The sequence below is a fragment of the Chanodichthys erythropterus genome, chromosome 7 (assembly GCF_024489055.1).
Source record: "Chanodichthys erythropterus isolate Z2021 chromosome 7, ASM2448905v1, whole genome shotgun sequence".
In the NCBI taxonomy this organism is placed as follows: domain Eukaryota; kingdom Metazoa; phylum Chordata; class Actinopteri; order Cypriniformes; family Xenocyprididae; genus Chanodichthys; species Chanodichthys erythropterus.
The window spans coordinates 27,030,113-27,046,339 of NC_090227.1; the positions used below are offsets into that span (position 1 = coordinate 27,030,113).

The 16,227-nt window shown below is 38.7% G+C and overlaps 1 protein-coding gene across 5 annotated transcripts; it reads left to right on the top strand.

Annotated features, from left to right (window-relative positions):
- Positions 1-911: 911 nt before the first annotated feature.
- Positions 912-16,145, top strand: prpf18 (PRP18 pre-mRNA processing factor 18 homolog (yeast)). 5 transcript variants are annotated; one of them, XM_067389999.1, is made up of 11 exons: positions 912-1,069; positions 1,184-1,261; positions 2,761-2,787; positions 3,504-3,608; positions 3,698-3,811; positions 4,013-4,186; positions 5,166-5,234; positions 8,143-8,283; positions 8,364-8,435; positions 8,529-8,684; positions 8,767-16,145. In XM_067389999.1, exons 1-11 carry the CDS (start codon positions 1,004-1,006, stop codon positions 8,845-8,847), a joined length of 1,083 nt encoding a protein of 360 aa, XP_067246100.1. In that variant the 5' UTR covers positions 912-1,003; the 3' UTR covers positions 8,848-16,145. The 5 variants fall into 5 exon arrangements, with proteins under 5 accessions (XP_067246100.1, XP_067246101.1, XP_067246102.1 ...); XM_067390000.1 differs by having other exon boundaries at positions 4,013-4,159; positions 8,767-16,144; XM_067390001.1 differs by lacking the exon at positions 2,761-2,787 and having other exon boundaries at positions 8,767-16,144.
- The last annotated feature ends 82 nt before the right edge of the window (positions 16,146-16,227 follow it).

The window sequence follows — 16,227 nt, forward strand, 5'->3', positions numbered from 1 at the left end:
GAGAAGGTCTGGCTCACAGTCTCCACTCTAATTCATCCCAAAGGTGTTCTATCGGGTTGAGGTCAGGACTCTGTGCAGGCCAGTCAAGTTCCTCCACACCAAACTCACTCATCCATGTCTTTATGGACCTTGCTTTGTGCACTGTGTGCAGTCTTGTTGGAACAGGAAGGGGCCATCCCCAAACTGTTCCCACAAAATTGGGAGCATGAAATTGTCCAAAATGTCTTGATATGCTGAAGCATTAAGAGTTCCTTTCACTGGACCTAAGGGGTCAAGCCCAACCCCACTGTATCCGACGCTTTGCATTGCACTTGGTGATGTAAGGCTTGGATTCAGCTGCTCAGCCATGGAAACTCATTCCATGAAGCTCTCCACACACTGTTCTTGAGCTAATCTGAAGGCCACACAAAGTTTGGAGGTAGCTATATGCCTCAGTATGCGCTGATTTTACATGGCCTGCCACTTCGTGGCTGAGTTGTTGTTTCCAATTGTTTCCACTTTATGATACCACTAACAATTGACTATGGAATATTTATTAGTGAGGAAATTTCACGAATGGACTTATTGCACAGGGGGCAACCTATCACGGTACAACGCTTAAATTCACTGAGCTCCTGTGAGCGACCCATTCTTCCACAAATGTTTGTAGAAGCAGTCTGCATGCCTACGTGCTTGATTTTATACACCTGTGGCCATGGAAGTGATTGAAACACCTAAATGCAATGATTTGGAGGGGTGTCCCAGTACTTTTGGCAAATATAGTGTATATATAAACACAACATATCACCTAAAATGAATAAATAACTGATTATTTACATGCACTGATCAAACTTTTTCCAGCGTCAGTCTCGGATTTGTCCACTAGATGGCAGTAATGACTTAGATGGATGTCCAACAACCGAGAAGTAGTGAACGGAAGTGCGTACTGCATAAACTGCTTCCTGTTGGATGTTTATGTGGAAAAGTGGCACACTTTCTGATTAAATCTTGAGTATTTGGGGTTATGGACATCCTCAAAGCAGAGATCGCGAGGAAAAGAAAACTCATAGAGGAGAAAGAGCTCATAGACGTGAGTATGGACTGTTCTAGAATGTTTCGTAGCTCGGATCAGTTTACCCTTTACGCGGCGGTGTTTCTCACAGCTGTGTTTTTGTGTAATGATGTACTCCTGCTGTTTCTCCAGGACTCAAAGAAATACTTCAAAAGGGCTGATCTCGCGCGTAAGGAAGAGGAAGAATATTATAGGAGATGTGGATACAAGGTACAAACTTCAGTTGTGGATATAGACAACATTACATCATGATTCTCACATTCAATTAACGTTACTTCCATTTTAGTCATGCGGTTGATCTAAATTGTATTTGTAATGTAATCCGTTCTAATAATATCTTTAGACCAATCTTTTAGCTGCCACAGACCCTCAAATATGACCATCCTAAAATTTAAAAGGCAGCTACATATTTTCATCTATAAAGACCCAATATATACAGTGAAAAATTAATACCATAAATATGTAAAATATTATTTATAAAATATTTTGTTTCCATTATTATGTATTATTTAAATCAACTTTATTTATTATTTTAATCTTATTACTTTATATTTTACTGGACCTTAGTTTTAGACAACATAGCAGTGTTATTTTAGTATTATTAATATTTTGAATTTAGCTTTTATTTTTATATTTTTAGTTTGTTAATTTTAGTTTACTTTTTAGTAATTTCGTTACTGTCATTCTATTAGTTTTTTTTTTTTAAATATTATTTTGGTTTAATTTTTTATTTCAGTTTTAGTTTTTATTATTTCGGATTAATAATTTTATTTACCCTCGTGCCGTTTTACACCCGTAAGACCTTTGTTGATCTTCGGAACACAAATTAAGATATTTTAGTTGAAATCCGATGGCTCCGTGAGACCTCCATAGGGAACAATGACATTTCCTCTCTCAAGATCCATCAGGGTACTAAAAACATATTTAAATCAGTTCATGCGAGTACAGTGGTTCAATATTAATATTATAAAGCGACGACAATATTTTTGGAGAGCCAAAAAAACAAAATAACGACTTATTTAGTGATGTCCGATTTCAAAACACTGCTTCATACACTGATTCATTATGCTCCGATGCTTCCTGGAAGCAGTGTTTTGAAATCGACCATCACTAAATAAGTCGTTATTTTGTTTTTTTTGGCGCACCCAAAATATTCTCGTCACTTTATAATATTAATATTAAACAACTGTACTCACATGAACTGATTTAAATATGTTTTTAGTACCTTGATGGATCTTGAGAGCGGAAATGTCATTGTTCCCTATGGAGGCCTCACGGAGCCATCGGATTTCAACTAAAATATCTTAATTTGTGTTCCGAAGATTATCGAAGGTCTTAATTTTCATTTTTGGGTGAACTAACCCTTTAACTTGAACTTGGTTCAGTGTATTGCCAAGGCAACGTTTCTCATTTTTTTTTAGTTTAAGTTTTTCACATAATATTTATATTTTATTGTATTCCAGATTTATTTCAATTAACATCATGTTTTTAATAGTTAATAAAAATAACCCTGCGACATAGTCACTGCCTACTCATGTCAGTCATCCACTATAGCTTTAAAAGAATTGTCCCACTTAAGATGTGTCTTCCCATACTCACACATTCGCTCTTTCTCTCTAGTTCTCTCCTCCAGCAGTGTCTTCTGTCTGCTGTGTATCTCTTCTCATATTGTCTTTCCTGCTGTCTGTGTGTGTGTTCTGTGAGTTTAGGTTTCTAATGAGCAGCCTGTGAGACAGGTAGGGCTCAGGCAGACAGAATGCATGCTGCCAGAGAGATGTTTGACCGGGTTTCGGCATGACTGAAGAACATTTGTGTGTTTAATTGCCTTTGCTCCCAGTGTTGCACAAAGCTGGAGGCAGCACTATCTGAATTTTCAGCCCAGCCTGCATAATGATCACAGCAAAATCGTGTGACAGAGATTCCCACCCAGGAGCAAATCAAGTTGATTAAATTCTAGATTCCTTGTCTGCTCTTTCATTTGTGCAATGCTTTTTTTTTTTTTTTTTTTTTTTTTTAACTTCCTTATCTGGTTTTGATTTAGCAGTGCACTGCATGCATGGTGTGTTAAATTAAAATCAGTGTCAGATTCGGCTTCAGTGTCAGAGCATGGCCGACAGATTCATTATGGCAAGAGAGATACTGTTCACCCATTGCATCTTGGGAGAATTATGTGCCCTCATATTTATACAAGATTAGATGAAGATTTAATCAACAAATGTAAAAAAATTTATAGCTGCATGATTATATGGAGAATTCTTTTATTCTGGAAAATCTTGCCAGGATATTTTTTCCTTTTGCTGTTATTGTACGATTTATTATTTTGCAAGCTGCCCTTCTCAATCTCACATTTATATGCTTTGCAGTGGAATCAGCCTGATGATAAAATGAAAAAAGAGATGATTTTCTTGTCTATATATATATAATGTTTTTGCATTCTTTTTTTTTTTTAAAGCTTGACAAGACTGAGGATGAGGAGCCTCCCACTACATCAGCCAATCCCGTGTTAGAACTAGAGCTCACGGAGGAGAAACTGCCAATGACGCTCTCTCGACAGGAGGTGGGTCAGCCAATCAGAGCTCGCTGTATGTTACTCATATGCTTTGCTTGTTTTCTTGGATGAATAATCAAACTTTGGGCTGCGTGTAGGTGATCAGACGTCTGAGGGAACGAGGTGAGCCGATCCGTCTGTTTGGTGAATCCGATTATGATGCTTTCCAGAGACTCCGCAAGATTGAAATCCTAGCACCAGAAGTAAACAAGGTAAGATCCACCTTTCCTTTCGCCATCTTGACACTCTCATCGTGTGGTGTTTGTTTGTTTACCAGGAAACCGTATTGAATTTCCCTGCTAGAAAAAAATGACAACATACAGTGCTTTCAAGAATATAGTATACTATATTATGGACTCGTGCTGAATACTCATTTACATACTTTTCATGGATTATCATGTCTGTGTGTGTAGGGATTGAGGAATGATCTGAAGGCTGCCATGGATAAGATTGATCAGCAGTATCTGAATGAGATAGTGGGTGGAACAGAGGGTTCAGAAGTGGACACACAACACGACCTCAAAGTGCATGAAGAAAATACCACCATTGAGGAGCTGGAGGTAAACCCACACACACAGGGAGACAATGTGAGTAGTATTTCTATCATGGTCCCACAAGATGGCACTATTGTCTTACATCTGAAATCTAATGTTCTTCATAACTGGAATAACAAGTAGACCAGGGGTTCCTAGTAATATTCATCTCTAAAGAAATTTAAAATAAACGCATGAGAATCCATCAATATTTCTTCAAATGTGCACACTTTTGTGCCCTTAGGGATGTTTTTTAGGATATTTAGACTAGGTCAGGGTTTCCTATCTACAGTGATATGATAACTGGATACTAATGCTTCTGTGATTTTAAAGCAACACTATGTAGTTTTTCGACCTTAAAATAATGTCTCTAAAATTATTTCAGTGGTAGAACAACTCTAAACCAGACAAATTCTACTACCTGAGCAGCCTCCTAGTGGCTACAACCACACTCTGCAAGTTTCGTGTTCGGGTCGGTACACACAGCCCCGTCCATCTCCTGCCAACGGAAGAGTGCAACTTGCTTTACGGCATATGTCACATATTTTACTTGTAGCCTGGGTGGAGTTAGCCGACAGCTAACAATCTAATATGCAAGTCTCAAAACCACGCGGACAGCATTTACACCCTTTGCAAACAATCCTACTATGTGAGCAAAAAAACTAGGCTAACATACTACTGTTCTTTATGTCATTGTACATTTCAGTTCTGGAGTAACAATAAATAAAACGATGTAATGATATTTGTAGAACATGGTGTAACATGGGTTACTTTACCTGGTCAGTGGACATGGTTTCCAAACAATGTTTCTGCAGGTTTCATCAGCTTAGTCAACAAAGTCACGTGTATTGCGCTGCTCACGGTGAAGCTTATACAGCGACAGTATTTACGAAACTGGTAACGGACAATTGCGCTTATCAGCCACATGGGGGAACCGTGAGGAAATGTTCCATGGTGTTGCTTTAAGTAATTGTATAATATAAGAGTTGGTACATGTGTACATTCATATCTAATAATAACCTGTATAAAACAGGCTCTGGGAGTATCTCTTGGCTCTGGTGATGATTTTCGAGACATGGACGTCATAAATAAAGTACTGAGGGTATGTATTTTTTATTTACTGTGATTTTTAAAAGATTTTTTGGGGGGGAGTGTTTAAATCTTGAAATGATTTTATTAGCAATGCATTCAGACAATATTCTAATTTATTAATTATTTAAATTAGGGATGTCAATTGACACATTTCATCATTTAAATTAATCATTAATTAATTGTGAATCTTAATACTGCCAGATGCGTCTACTGTGGTGAGCCAGATGATTTGGTTTAGCTCAGCGGCTCTTTCGACTCCCAAATGGCTCTTTATTTAGTAGAATTTCTGGCTTTTATAATTAGCATTTTTTGATTTGTGCATACAATGTATATCACTTAAATTAATCAATGTAATTATACTAAAACCTACAATTTCCTGAAATTAAGGATGAACTTTTTACAACCCTACTCGGACACACAAACTCCATGTGCTTTTGCTATAAATTACAGACATGGCATCTGAGGATTAATTACCGTTTTTCTCAGTTATTTTGCTTTATTTACAGATTCAGTCATAGGCTTGTTCTTGCGTACCAAAGTACGACCGTACATGCACACACTACAAAAATGGCGCTTTAAATCTCTTGACGAATCCAAATATATAAATGACATTTGTATATATTCAAAATAAAATATATACTTAATGTCAGCTTGCTTATTTTGCTCAAAATAATGATTTATTAAGTCCACATATCATAAAAAGAAGAAACTATGCTTCCAACCACACAAGTGTGCGATGCAGTTAGTGTATGTTTGCTAATGTTTGTTTGAACTATGGTTTCGGGAAACACCTAATCGTTGAACTATGTTAGTAACGACGGAACTTGCGATGTTAGTTGGCAAACTATGCTTTTGGGAAACGCACCCCAGTGTGGCAAAAAGATCATCCTGTTATTCTGTCTTGTAGTAATTTGCCCCAAAAAAAAGGGAAATAAAATGCGAATGACACATCACTAGTCTACTGCAGTGGCATATACCCATCAGCATGACAGGGTGTGCAAATGCCAACCAAACACCAGAATCAAAAGTTGTTGTTTTTTTTTTACTCTTAATAGGATAGTAGGATTGTAAAGGAAGAATTGTCGACTGGCCATTGATTTAGTGAAAAAACAAAATTACACCTGGGGTGGTAATGCGTCCATGACATGAAGTGTATTGAAAGAATCACTTAGTCCGCTTATACTGTGGTAACCACACCTCAAGACATTGTTCAGTTGTTTTATTTCAAGATATTTGTCAGATTTTGCCCTAAAAAATGCTCTTGTGTGTACAGTAGAACTAATTTATTACACTCTGTTACCAATTCCAAAATGTCATTTTAGAGCTAGTATGAGTCTGATATGCAGACAAATGCAGTTATTGGGGAGAGAGGGAGAGGGAGAGGGGGAGAGAGAGAGAGATGATTGCATGTGTGAATTACCTGAGTTGTCTCTTAAAGGTGCCGTAGAACGTGTTTTCAAAATATGTAATACAAGTCTAAGGTGTCCCCTGAATGTGTCTGAAGTTTCAGCTCAAAATACCCCATAGATTTTTTTTTTTATTATTATTATTCATTTTTTTTAACTGCCTTTTTAGGGACATAATTAAATATGCGCCGATTCAGGGTGCGGCCCCTTTTAATTCTCGTGCTCCCCGCCCCAGAGCTCGCGCTTGCCTTTAACAGCATAAACAAAGTTCACACAGCTAATATAACCCTCAAAATGGATCTTTACAAAGTGTTCGCCATGCAGCATGTGTAATCGCGTAAATATAGTATTTATTTGGATGTTTACATTTGATTCTGAAGTTTGATAGTGCTCTGTGGCTAAAGCTAACGTTACACACTGTTGGAGAGATTTATAAAGAATGAAGTTCTGTTTATGAATTATACAGACTGCAAGTGTTTAAAAAATGAATATAACGACAGTCTTGTCTCCATGAATACAGTAATAAACGATGGTAACTCTAACCACATTTAACAGTACATTGGCAACATGCTAACAAAACATTTAGAAAGACAATTTACAAATATCACTAAAAATATTATTGCTCCATCTGCCATTTTTCGCTGTTGTCCTTGCTTGCTTACCTAGTCTGATGATTCAGCTGTGCAGATCCAGACATCCTGCCCTTGTCTAATGCCTTGAACATGAGCTGGCATATGCAAATATTGGGGCGTACATATTAATGATCCTGACTGTTACGTAACAGTCGGTGTTATGTTGAAATTCGCCTGTTCTTCTGAGGTCTTTTAAACAAATGAGATTTATATAAGAAGGAGGAAACAATGGAGTTTGAGACTCACTGTATGTCATTTCCATGTACTGAACTCTTGTTATTCAACTATGCCAAGGTAAATTCGATTTTTAATTCTGGAGCACCTTTAACAGCTGCAAGTTTAATTGTTTCAAGAGCAGCGATGTTACTACCTCAATACTGAGAAATACTTACCAAAACAACAATGACGGACTACAGGACTATGCTTTGGCTGCTCAAGATACTGAGTTTATTAACGCCTCTCTAGCAAAGTGTATTATACATTCTAGGCCAGTAGTTGGCGACGTCACTTTGTAAAGAAACGCTACACACCTGCGCACATATGAAGAATGCACACATTCTTCATGTGTAGTGTTTCTTTACAAAGTACATTGCCAACTACTGGTCTGGCATACATAATACAGTGTTTTTACTCATTTTTGCGATCCGTGTGAACGGGATCATTTTGACAACATTGTCGTCTGTATGTGAAACTTTTTAAATGCTTCTTTTTAGTACATAGTTGTCGTGTAAGCATACCCTAAATTATTAACCACAATCCATTGTCAAATAATCGTTAGCATCCCTAATTTAAATAAGTAATGATTTAATGATCATCTGATGCATAATTTAAGAGTATAATCATTTTATTTTGTGTGCTTGTATATGCATATTTTTTATAGTTCTTGCTGGGCGTGTGGGCTAAAGATCTAAACAGCCGAGAGGACCATGTGAAGAGGAGTGTCCAGGGCAAGCTCGCCAGTGCCACCCAAAAACAGACTGAATCTTATTTGGAACCTCTTTTCAGAAAACTACGCAAGAAGGTATGCTTTTCTAGATGCATTGATTATTAGATAAAGACTCTCAAGCCTTTTGTTTAACTCATTTTGTCTTTTATATGTAGAATTTACCAGCAGACATCAAGGAGTCCATTACAGACATCATTAAGTTCATGCTGCAGAGGGAATATGTTAAGGTTTGTCTTATTAATTACAATATTTAATTCGAATTTTACTTCTTAATTGGCATATTTGTGAACAAACCCAACTAACACTCTGTGTACTTGCAGGCAAATGATGCTTATCTGCAGATGGCTATAGGAAACGCTCCATGGCCCATCGGTGTGACCATGGTGGGTATCCACGCTCGTACTGGACGTGAGAAGATCTTCTCCAAACACGTCGCCCATGTGCTCAATGACGAGACCCAAAGGAAATATATTCAGGTATGAAATGACAGTAGTGTTTTATTACGTAGTGCTGTGTTGTTTCTCAGGTCAGTGATCGTCTTTTTTCCCTTCTTTTCAGGGGCTGAAAAGATTAATGACAATCTGTCAGAAACATTTCCCAACAGATCCCTCAAAGTGTGTGGAGTACAACGCTCTGTGATGTACACATCACAGCATTAAAAGTCATGTTGTTTCTCACTTGCTCATGTTGTATATAACTTATTGATTGTAAATATACCCCAGTTTTGAGAACATTTGGATCTCTAAAGCAGTAGTTTTCAATTCTGGTCCTGGGAACCCACCGCACTGAACATTTTGTATGTCTCCCTTATTTAACACACCTGATTCAGATCATCAGAGTGGTGGGTCCCTGGGACCAGGATTGAAAATCATCGCACTACAGTGTTTTTTTTTTTTTTTAAATAAAAGCTGATGTTACTGTAGTGATTTTTTTTTTTCATTCCATTCATTGATTTCTTGATTCATTTGCACTTTAATGTACATTACTGTCATAGTGGGCCGAACACTATGGAAAGATGTAGGTCTGGTGTTTGACAGAAAGAAAAGACCTTTTAAGGATGAATATCAAGGTGACTTGCAATTTGAGTCACTCAAAACAAACAAAAAAAAAAAACAGAAATCATGTTTTTTTTTTTTTTTACTTCCCGAGATGAGTTAAAGGAAGTGCTGAGTCACAGGAAGAGTGAGTGACCAAATCAGATTTAAAACATGCACAAGTCAAATTCACACAACTTTGATTCTTGGATTTCCTGCTGACTTCCTGTGATTTCAGATTTGGGAAGTCTGATTCATTTTAGTGATGATTGACATTCACTTTAAAGGGGCCAATCTAAAGTTTTGTCATTGGTCTCTGTGTAGCAGTTTTTCCTAAACTGAGGTTTGTTGGGTAACTGCAGGGGGTTTGTAAGGCAATTTAAAGCTAATAAAAAAAGGGGGAAAAAGTGACAATTAAAATTTTAAAAAGAATGAGTTAATGTATGTTTGAGCATTCCAGTTTCCAGTTTGATGCTATCACCCCAAGTGGTAGTTCCAGGAAAACACCCTGTTCAAACTAAATATTGTCAAACATTTAATTTTTATTATGGTTATAGCATATGACTCATACTGTAGTTTTACTGGTGAAAGGGCTTATCTCTCAACTAGTCTCATACATTTGACATGATGTCCTCTGAATATTAGTTAGTTTGACATGTAAATCAATTCTCCAGTTTTTGTTTCTATGTTCCATTTATGGGTAGGTTTATCTGAACCAAATTATACCACTGTAATATAATTTGGTATTTGAAAAAAAACAACAAAAAAAACATTAATGTACAATTGTACAGAAACACATTAAATGACACAACCAATTACAAGACAAGCATTTTTGTATTACCATTAAAGTTGGGTATCATTTAAGATTTAAAGGTTTTTGAAAGTAATTTTCCATTTATTTTAGATTGTGAAGCCACTCACACGATTTGCAAGGGGCAGTTTCTACAGCATGTTTTGTAAGAAGGTTGTGTATTTTCTCTCACAGAACTGAGCCCCAGTGAACATGAACACATCGTAGAATTGAAGCTTGTAGCCATTATTTATTTCATAACCCACTCTGACAGTGAGGTCAATTCACCAAAAGCCAAAGGATGGCGGACTCTGATGACGTCATCCAATCATGCTCCCTCGATGTGACAGTCCCACTTTCAAGTAGCCTACTTCAAGGCTACTTTTCACTACTTTTTCTAGCACTTCAAACTCAAAATCTGAATATTTTCCTATTTAAATGTTATTTTTAATGTGATGACCAAAACAGTTTTTGTTCACCCTCTAAAGATTGTCCTCATTTGTTGATGTAAAAGTTTATTAAAAAATCTAAAAAGACATTAAAGGAACACCACTTTTTTGAAAATAGGCTCATTTTCCAACTCCCCTAGAGTTAAACTGTTGAGTTTTACCGTTTTCGAATCCATTCAGCCGATCTCCGGGTCTGGCGGTACCACTTTTAGCATAGCTTAGCATAGTTCATTGAATCTGATTAGACCGTTCGCATCTCGCTCAAAAAAGAGTTTCGATATTTTTCCTATTTAAAACTTGACCCCTTCTGTAGTTACATTGTGTACTAAGACTGACGGAAAATGAAAAGTTGCAATTTTGTAGGCTGATACGGCTAAGAACTATACTCTCATTCTGTTATCATAATCAAGGAACTTTGCTGCCATAGCATGGGTGCAGCAGGCGCAATGATATTACGCAGCCCCTGCTTGCACAGGGAGCGTGCCTTGCAACCATGGAAACATTTGTGAGAGGCGCAGCGTAATATCATTGCGTCTGAATGAACTATGCTAAGCTATGTTAAAAGTGGTACCGCCAGACCTGGAGATCAGCTGAATGAATTTGAAAATGGTAAAACTCCCCAAAAAGGGGAGTTGGAAAACACTGTTTTCAAAAAAAAGTGGAGTATTCCTTTAAATTACCACTATAGCCAGCAGAATAGTGACCAGCAATTGCTATTATAACAATTTTATAACTATTTTGTCATTTTTTGGTACTGAAGTATGCAGAAAAATTATAAAGTCTCATGAAAAACAAATGTTTCTTCAAATTGCAGAAATCCTGTGAATGACTCAATGCTGCAAAATCACATTGTAAATAGACATGTTGGGAGCGCCACTGAACTCGCATGGCATGACTATAACAACTAGATTGCTTTAATTTAGTTACTTTTCTGTTATTTATCAATACAAATGATATGTTATATGTAGTAACTCCTGCAATAAAAATATAGACCTATTACTTGCATTGACCTAACCAGGCAGCCAAGGTATGGCAGTCGCCATACTCGATTGATGCCTCTGCACTGACCCCCCCTGACAGCGCCTGCCATGCTTTTGTGAATTGTGCCAGCAGGCGTGGATGACTGCACGCCATGAGGGATTACTTGCTGCTGGGGAGCGGAGAGTGTAATACCACACAAGAGTGAGAGTAGGAGGAGGAGGAAAATCTCTGTTGTTCTTGATCTCTTTGTTTTTTTTTTCTTTTTCACTTTGTTGTACTGCATAGTGAAACAGTCAAAACACAAAAGGCAGGGGGGCATGGTAAACACACGAGAGACCGCATCAGGAACTGGCTGTTTTGGTCTCACCACCAGTTCATGCACGCACCAAACAACAGCAGAAGAGATGTGTGGTCTAGATTTTACATGTTGCGGTCACTTTTGTTGCTCTGAGGGCCAGATCCATGGCGCACCAGAGCTATTTAAAAACTTAATGGGTCCAACCTGCCCTCATCCAGAGACTTGAGCAGCTTGACCTGACAGACCGAGGGGATTGCCATCACATGCAGTGGTGAAGCTGCTTAGCTCACCGTGGGGGTGGAGGGTTTGACATACACCACTTGGTCAGCATAGTCCACAGAAGACAGGAGGGAGGATCGCCGATTTTGCACTCAACTCGTGAAGTTTGATATCTTGTTGTGCACCTCAGGGAAAAAGGGGGAGGGTCTCCAACTGGAGTAACCACTCATCAAGGTGATTTGTGGCTGGTTCGGCAGGAGGTGCCTACTCCAAACCGAGCTCATCAACTGCCTTGGACAGGACACATAGGAGCTCGACATTATCACTATGATCACTATGGAGGTCCCCTGCATCATTGCCGTTGGGCATGGTGTAACCCAGCGGGCTGTTGAACCACTCATCCTTTGCGGACACTGCCACTGATATGGCATCATCCTCATCCTCTGCACCCTCCATTGCTCTGAAGGATGCCATATCTTGTGCATCAACGAAGAGGCAGAGATCAGTGGTCATAATGTGCAAGAGATGGGAGCCTACAGCGGGGGAGTGAGAGGTGCGTGGGCATTGAGCTGACGCAAGCGCATCACCTGACCCTGACAGGTCCAAGTCAGAAGCTTGCGGCACTTTCCTTCTCGGCTCGAAAGAGGCGGCAGAGGAAAAGAACAGCAGGGCTTGTTGGGCAAGTTCATTGCTTGGACGATGGGAGCTTGAAAATCCGGAGGCTCGTATCCCTACAGTGTGGGCAGTATGACCCCCCCCAAGCGCCGCCTCTGCACTTATCCGAAGGCTCATCGGAACACAGCAGGGGATGAGAAGACGTTGTCGGCTGCAGCGTGAAAATCATGGTGAGTAAGTCTTGCTTGATGATAGGCTTCTTGCAGAAGGTTGGCTGAAGGAAGAGAGTCAGAATGAATGCCGCCTTATATAGTGGGGATAGCCCCCTCATATATTATATATATATATATATATATATATACATCCCCCTCATATTGGCAGAACTAGAGCAGATCCCTCTCTCAGGGCTGTGGAGAAAATCAGACTCCAGCTCCCATCACCCCTTGCTGCAGTTTTCATGGTGATGAAAGAGTTGCGATCATAACCACACCAATCCCAAACTCCCAGGACACACAATATACGTCCTTTCACACAGCATTCCAACACGCGCACTGTTCTCACGGCTTGTGGGAGAAACACACACATACACACACTTTCATCACATGAGAGAATAACGGCTTCCAGCTGCTGTGGAAAGCTGTAACAGAATAGCTGCTCTGCTCCAGACCCTGCAGGGCTCATACAGAAACATTATTCTAGAAGAATGGACTTTATTAGCATGGGATAGCGAATGTGTGGGTATTCATCACATGAAATATCAGTGACTACGCAGGAAAATAAAGACATAGTCTGTGTTCTTCTTAAAATTGCTTATTTCTTTGGGTTTAAACATTCTTGGAAACATTTGGGATAATGCAAGTACACAAGTCAACAAACCATGTAACACTGTTCTAGTGGTTTTTGGATATTTTAATCCAAAGACCGTACTTCTGTCTTGTGATGAAAAAGTGTTATGGTTGATTTGGTTGCTAGTGTCTTCAACAAGTTGATAAACAGGTTAACACTTAGTTACTTACATTTTAGATGCAATATTGCCAGTTATTTTATCTATTTTTGCTCTGCCAACGAAAAGAGGTCCAAACAAAGTCAATGCCTGTTCAACCGTTGCACGTCTCGAAGTAGCAACACACAATAGTAACATTCCTCAATGAATCAGCATTTCGAACAAATCAGTTCAGTTAGTGGATGATACAATTGACTCGAATCTCGAATCTCATTTGCTGAATTCAGAACTGCATGCATTCTATGGCAGAAATAGTAAGAGTAGTAGCACGTGGTTTCAGTTTCAGCAATTGCGTCGTTCCTGAAATAACAGTCCTCGTAATAATTGACTGTATGGTACTGTATGGTAAAAAAGTATGTTCCATATAGTATGAATGTGTGTAATTTGAATTCATACTACATTAGACATGTTGTCGTTGTCATGTGACATACCTACATCAGTTGTGTCAAAAAGACTCTAGATATAGAAAGACTGTTTACTCTTATTAGTTATGAATTGGAGAAACTGCAACACGCAATATGGTGGAATACGTCCCGCCTTCTACGTAAAAGAGCCAATCGTTGATTGATAAAGTCGTTGCGTCACTGCAGCTGCCGTTAGAAGCTCCAGTTCACGTAGAAACGAGACTCGCACTTTAGACTGCACATGCACATTGGCTAGTCTAGAAAATTAAGCTTTTTTAATGCTATTTGAGCGTAAGAAACAACATTTATGGGACAGTTAATGTCTGATTTTGTTGCTGATTTGAAATATGTTAATTGTGAGTTCGCCAAGTAGTTTTTGAGATTTCAGGATTCCCTCATTCAAATAGATAGGACTTGTTCTTGGATGCCCAAAATAGCTGCCCGGAGGCATTGCAAATATGGCCGCCGAGTGAACAGACTTTCCTTTAAGGGGACTTTGGTTGAGTCCCTACAGTAAAGTATCCATCAAAAGCGCACCTATTGCATACTTTATCCTACCAGCCCCTTGGACCGATAACAGTGGTGCTTTTTACAGCCTCTAGTGTTTATTTTGGCATATAGTCAGTTGTGAGCCTGCCAAATTTAAACAATTCTCCAAAATAACTCCAAATGCCTTGACCCTCTTTGCTAGGGATCACGATGATGCCCTGTGAAGTCAAGCTTTCATGTTCACCGAACACAACATTCCTCAGTGATCCTCAAGCCCTGCACACACAGCAGGGGAATGTCATGGATTCAGTGCCGAAAATATTTCATTCAACAAAGCATCCACTGAGCTTCACAGGAAATGGAAGATTTCTATAAACACAGCGTCTCTTGTTGTTCACATTCCAGCTGCAGTAGGCACAATAGACTCGGCTGCCCCAAAACACATATCTCGTGCATCACACTGGGTTGTCAGCACAATAACAGCAGCCAATTCTCCAATGTTTGGTTTTCCAGTGTTGTGTTCCTGTTGCCGGGGGAGACCCCAAGCCATTGTCTAAGGCACAAACATCTGCACACACTTCCCACAAAATCTGTAAGTCATATTATCACAGTATGTGACAAGACTGTAGGGAGTTGATCAGAACCCTAAAAGGCATTACATAACTTAGTGTCCTGTCTGACACAGGAAGTGATCACAGGGATTTATGGGAATTCCACTTGCATGTGTATTATCATAGTCAAAAGAAAGTTGTCATCGTTTACTCATGACATTCCAAACATGATTCTCTATTTTCCGTGGAACATAAATGAAGCAATATATTTGGATATAATAGAACAATGGAAGCTCCAAAGGCAAAACAAAACCAGAGTAGTCCATACCAGTGTCGTTATTAACTAAAACTAAATCATAAATATGTCCATCAGATAAGTAATATTGGAAATTGAAATCTTTGAGGTTCACATTCTGTTCATAAGTAACACTGAGAACAAAATAATTAATATGCAATTAAAGGCACAATATGTAACTTTTCACTGCTAGAGGTCGCCTATTCAAAACAAGGGCGTAGCTTGATGATGCTGAGATTGAGTGCAGAATGATGGGAAATGTCGTCTTCACCTCAAAGCCAGGGGAAAAGAAGTGGAAGGAGGCAGCTGGAGCGATTGCTAATGAGAGAAGTGTATGTGGGGTAAAGCAGCACTGTTTATTATATTAGATACATTTGAGTGTGTTGAAAGTATAACGTTACTCTGTGCGTTCGTGCGGTGTCTGCTATGAGACACTTGTTGCACACTGCAGTAAACTAGATAGGTTTTAGAATATCAAATTAATATAATCAAGAAAACGAGATAAAAACAACAAGACGAAACATGTTGAGCTATATAGAAAGTTTTCTATCTATAAAACAGTTGTTCCCTTGTCTAATAAAACATTAAAGTGTGTTTCCATGGTTTCTACAAAATAAAACCGGAAATCGAGGGTAACGCAAGTATGTCGTCATTGATAGGCGACACACAGACATGGTCTGTGTTCTTGTTAAAATTGCTTATTTCTCAGGATTTAAACATTCTTGGAAACATTTGGGATAATGCAAGTACACAAGTCAACAAAATATACAGTGAGGAAAATAAGTATTTGAACACCCTGCTATTTTGCAAGTTCTCCCACTTAGAAATCATGGAAGGGTCTGAAATTGTCATCGTAGGTGCATATCCACTGTGAGAGACATAATCTAAAAA

Excerpts from the sequence above, each read along its gene's own strand:
- prpf18 (XM_067389999.1), top strand. The coding sequence starts at position 1,004 with ATGGACATCCTCAAAGCAGAGATCGCGAGGAAAAGAAAACTCATAGAG. Across the intron at positions 2,788-3,503 it reads ATGAGCAGCCTGTGAGACAG|CTTGACAAGACTGAGGATGA; the intron begins GTAGGGCTCAGG and ends TTTTTTTTAAAG. Across the intron at positions 3,812-4,012 it reads TAGCACCAGAAGTAAACAAG|GGATTGAGGAATGATCTGAA; the intron begins GTAAGATCCACC and ends CTGTGTGTGTAG.